The sequence below is a fragment of the Dipodomys ordii genome, unplaced genomic scaffold (genome assembly GCF_000151885.1).
Source record: "Dipodomys ordii isolate 6190 unplaced genomic scaffold, Dord_2.0 Scaffold56, whole genome shotgun sequence".
Lineage (NCBI taxonomy): Eukaryota > Metazoa > Chordata > Mammalia > Rodentia > Heteromyidae > Dipodomys > Dipodomys ordii.
In genome coordinates, this window is record NW_012267272.1 from 8551807 (window position 1) to 8557234 (window position 5428).

Consider the following 5428-nt stretch of genomic DNA (forward strand, 5'->3'; position numbering starts at 1 on the left):
TTTCAATGTTCTGCCGGATTATTCTTCATGTAATAGAAAGGTTAGAAGGCATACAATAAAAGGAAATAAAAAGATTGTAAGACCCTCTTTCAAACACTGGGACAGAAATTAAGCAGTTAGAGCACTGATAAAGTACTCCTCCTGTTGCTGCTGCTGATAAACCTCTGTTATAATCACCCTTCCAGTTTTCCTTTCTTCGATTAAATATTGTGACAGTATCGTTACTGATAATCTTGGGTATGAAGAATCTTCTGAAAGGTGCTTTAGCCCAACAGGTAGTGAACTGCCACAATTGTCATTTCTAGAATGGATAGGGAAGGAGAGAGGCACTCACCCCAAGAGGAGACACATGATTGGCACAAACAAGCACCCCCTTTCTGCACTGTGCACTCCTGTCCTACTTCCGGGCTCTGTCCTTCCCCAGTTACAGGCAGTCTCCCCCACATTACATCAAGATGTGTGGTTACAGAATGGAGGCCTCACGTGAGCTGTGGGAGCATTGGTGGGGGAAGGTGATCTCACGGAGTCACTGAGAAGCCACCTTCTTTTGTCCGGCTCCTGAGATGGGCACCCAGCTCTTCCACGTGGCCTTCTGTCTCCTGTGGGCAGGTGAGGGATGGCTACAGGTGGGCAGGTCATCCACCACCAACCCTGGGCATCCCAGGCTTCTCCTGAACAGGCCCCTTCAGACTTGGGTCATTCTCTGTTACAGGACACATGGAGGCTGACATCACCCAACGTCCAAGACACAAGCTCACAGAGACAGGAAGACAGGTGAATTTGAGCTGTCACCAGACTGATAACCACGAATACATGTACTGGTATCGACAAGACCCTGGGCATGGGCTGAGGCTGCTCCATTACTCATATGGAGAGAGCAACACGGAAAAAGGAGACATCCCGGACGGGTACCGCGTGTCCAGACCACGCACGGAGGCCTTCTCCCTCACTGTGGACTCAGCCACCCCCTCCCACACAGCTGTGTACTGGTGTGCCAGCCGTTTCTCCACAGTGCTGTGCGGCTGCCTCCTCTCTGCACAGAAAGTGTGAGGGGAGACGGAGGGCATCTGCTCGCCCCTTTGAAGTTCTGACTCAGTCACGGAGACGGAGCCCCTTTCAGCCTGCACATTTCACGGTAAAGGCACCATCAGTGCAGAGCTCTTTCTCATACCATCCTCAGCCTGAACAGAGGTCATCCCAATGCCCTTTTTTGGATGAGCTCCCTCTTTCTAGTAGTAAACATGATAGTGCAGATTTAATTATGACTCATGGTGTTTCCCTTGATGATCTCAGAGCCATCCTCTGCCTCTCAACTCTGGGCTCCAGTCTTCACGGACCCCCTAGGCTTCCACCTTATAAACTCCTTCACTGATAGGATCTATACTATAGGAGCCCAGCATCATGAAGTCCTGCATCTTCCGCCCTTTGTTTGTCTCTCTATCCACATTCCACATCCGTGTCATCATAGGCCTCTGGTCCGGCCACACTTAACCCACATCTAGTTTGTTCCTCGCCTGTGTCATGCTGGTTTCTACCTGGAAATCTTGTGTACACAAGCGCTCACGTGTGTCTATCCCTCTTGTTTCTGTCATATGTCTATCCCTCTTATTTCTCTCTCCACTTTCCTTTCATTCCACAAAAAAATGTATTTCACCTCTACTTATTCTCAAATGGGAAAGGCAAAACTTAAAATGTGCCTGAACTAATTCAGGAGAATATTTTTAGCATTCACTTGAGGAAGTTTTTTTTTTGTTTTTATAGTAGAGGCATAAAAGAACACAAGCCATCAAGAACAATATTTACCGTTCTATTCATATTAAATGGTTTGTATGAAAGCACATCAAACAATGAAATGTTATGCCACACACTGGGACTCGGCCTGCAGAATGCAAAGAGGGGATAGAGAATCAGAGTGGCAGACACATTGGTGCCCATGAGCCCCCTGGCTCCAGTAGTATTCCAGCCTTACTTGCTGTTGGAGGTCCAGGCAGAACATGAAGGCAGGAGCACTTGGCACAACAGGCTGCCCACTAAGTGGTATCTGCAAAGGGGGTGATTTGGGCAAGCTCAGGGGCTCTCCAAGGTCATGCCCTCAGTGATCTACTTCTTCCATCCAACCCACCCTTCTTCAATTTCCCCACCTCTAAATAGTACATGCAACTATGAGCCCACAAGGCCAGAGAGGTAGCTCAATGGGAGAGCGCTTGCCTAGTGCACACAAGGCCCTGGGTTCAATCCCACTGTTACACGTAAGCAAAATTATGACTCTTAGGGAGGGATTTCAGGACAACTGAGTTCCTTTGGGAGGACATTAACAGGTGGTTTGAGGTCAGAGAGAGCCCTTGCCTGCTCTTCCTGTCTCCCAAATGCCTTCAGTGTGAAGCAGAGCAAAAGCCCACATTGGAGTTTCATTTCCTGACTGCTCTCTGCATTCAAAAATACGAGGCATGTTATCTTCATATTACTGTGGCCACCAGGGGGAGCTGTGACATTACTGAGATTGAGGCACTCTGAGGAAGCCCTGAGAGAATTTGCTGGTTACCAGAGGGTTAAGGGAGAGCTCAGGCTGGTTTACAACACAGGAAGAAGTGTGGTCTGTGAGCCAAGGCCATCTTTCTTGTCAGGGACTAAATCATACCTCACTCTGCACTGTTGTGCAGGTGGTTGTCCAGAAAACAGCCTTCACTGCTGCACTGTCTGCATGCCTGGATTAGAAAGGCATGCTTGAGCTGGGAAAGTTGGGAACCCACAGGAAGGGCCAGGTGGAGGCCCTGTTTATGAGAGAAACCAGAGCAGTTGGTTGCTGAGCTGGGCCTCCGTCTCAGTTCAGCCCAGTCCCTCCCAACCGGGCTGCGACCCAGCAATGAGTTTGGAGGGGGGAGGGGCTTGCAGAAATAGTAATAGTTGAGAGAATCCTACTAAGCAGGATAAAGACTCCTGAACCCCATTCCCTCACTCCAGAGTATCAGCACATAAACTGGAAAAAATTTGTTCTTGTCGATCTGCTGACATGGCCTCTGTGTTCTTGGAGCAGGGGTGTTCAAGCAATGACAGGAAACTCTTCTTCAAGTTTTCAGAAATTGGTTTGATTACATGGCAGAAATACCAATGATAATAAAATAGCAAGTCTCTCCCTCCCTCTCTCTCTCTCTCTCTCTGTAGACTCTTTCTCTCTCTTTCTCCCAAGCTTCTACGTCTATCTCCAGAACCCATGGAAGCTATAGTGCTCAGATGAGTGGATGATGCTGAAGTGCCTAGGGATGGAAGGCAGCTGCTGTGGACAGACACCCAGGATGCAAGACTCCTATCATACCTTCAAAGGTCATCTAAAATTTCCTTTGCCTCTAAGAAAGAAGTGACATGCCTTTTGTGTGGAATCTAGCTGCTAGTCAGCAGGAACTAGAAGATTTCATAACACTGGTCCATGCTACCATATATCTTCTACCGTGGACTAAACATTTAACAGGAACACTTCGCCTGTCTGCAAAGGTTGCTTTTTCAGTTCACTGAGGAAGGTGACAAGGAACTCTTGTAAACATAGCCAACTCATTGTTAAGTGTTAAACTTTCAGTGTGAAGAGCCATTAACACAATCTATCTAAAGGTTCGCCAATCCGAAAATGTAGGAGCTCACACATTTTTTTTTTTTTTGGTCAGTCGTGGGTCTTGAACTCCAGGCCTTAGCTCTTCAGCTCAAGGCTACCGCTCTACAACTTGAGCCACAGTGCCACTTCTGGTTTCTGGTGGTTAATTGGAGATAAGATTCTCACGGACTTTCCTGCCCAGCCTGGCTTTGAACTGCGATCCTCAGATCTCAGCCTCCTGAGTTGCTAGGATTACAGGCATGAGCCACCAGTGCCTGGCAGAGCTCACAGTTTAAGCCCCAAAGCATAAGAGTGATTGAATGTAACAGGAGAGAGAATTGCATCTTCTTGATCTCCCTCACCATCACCCCACAAAACATCTACATTTTCTTCCCAATTAAAAAGAAAACAAGATGACCTACATTATTTCAAAAGCCAAAAAGAATGCTTCATATAAGAGTATTACATTTTAAATTGATGAGAAAAACATAAATAAAGTTTATGAGTGTTACTTTCAAATGACTATTGAGTCAATATTTATGATCTATAGACTGCGGGGGATAGTAAATGTAAATATTTTAAGAGACTAGATAGAATTTCACAGCTAAGCAGGAAAGTATATGAACTGATCATTAACATCGGGAAAAGCCAAACATCCTCAAAATGACTCCTGACTGGTTTTGATTGGCGTTTCTGCTTGGAAACCAGGTAGCTTTGGGTCCCTATGCAGGCATAGAATTGCATGGGATGATGTGTATGCTGACCCATATTTTTGTCAGGAAGAAAAACTGATTTTTCATCCAAGTCAACATCATCAATAACAGGAACACGGTGAAATGGTTGCCATAGTTCTGGTCCCTTTGAAGACCTGAGCCACTGACCTGGAGCACCAGTGAATAGAGAGACAGAATCTAATGATCAAATTCTTCTGGGCCTTGGTTCCAGTGAAGTGACTGGGTCTAAACAACTCACCCTCCGTGCTGCTTTCCCAGCATACCCTGTTCAGTGTCCATCCCCCCCACCCCCTGAGTTCTCAGGGAGTATCTAGAAGAGAGCGCCTCCAGATAGATCAGTGTTCCAGTGAGATTCCCAGGAAGCAAGGGCTGTAATGCAGCTTTTGTTTCAAAGAGTTCACTTGTAAAATACACACACACACACACACACACACACACACACACACACACACTTTTCCCATGAAGACTTTGGGACCCAAAGGAAAGATGAAGCTTGAGGGAAAGTGAAAATTAGGACCAATATCTAAAATATGTATTTGGATGTCATTTGGTCTACTTCCCCTGTATTTTAGATTTTTTTAGCCTTCTGCCTTATTCCTTTCCACTGGGCTATAATTCTCAACAGTAAGCTAAAATTATTTCAGAAATGATTTCATTTTTCTTCGCTCATTTCCCTTCTTGATTAAGTTGTCAGGGATTCTAGCATCAGCATTGAGTACTTTTTCTTCACTTACCCTTTCTTTGATTCAGCTGGCTCTTTCAGAAAAGCAAGTATAAAAATTCACCAAGTTGTTTCTTATTATTCCTTTGACTATTTTGGGGGGGTTGGTCATGGGCTTGAACTCAGGGCCTGGGCACTGTCCCTCAGCTCTTTCAACTCAAGGCTAGTGCTCTGCCACAGTGCCTCTTCTAGTTCTGGTGGTTAGACATAAGAGTCTCATGGACTTTTCCTGCCTGGGCTGGCTTTGAACTGTGATGCTCAGATTTCAGCCTCCTGAATAGCTAGGATTACAGGTATAAACCACTGGTGCCTGTACTCCTTTTACTATTCTTGATGGATAATAAAAATTATTGCCTCCTGATTCTTTTATAAAATATATAAGACAATACC

General features: G+C 45.7%; 1 gene segment (V, D, J or C); it reads left to right on the top strand.

Annotated features, from left to right (window-relative positions):
* Positions 1–554: 554 nt before the first annotated feature.
* Positions 555–1220, top strand: LOC105989523. The segment is given in 2 exon segments: positions 555–609; positions 713–1220. Coding segments are annotated over 2 exon segments (384 nt in total).
* Positions 1221–5428: the final 4208 nt, after the last annotated feature.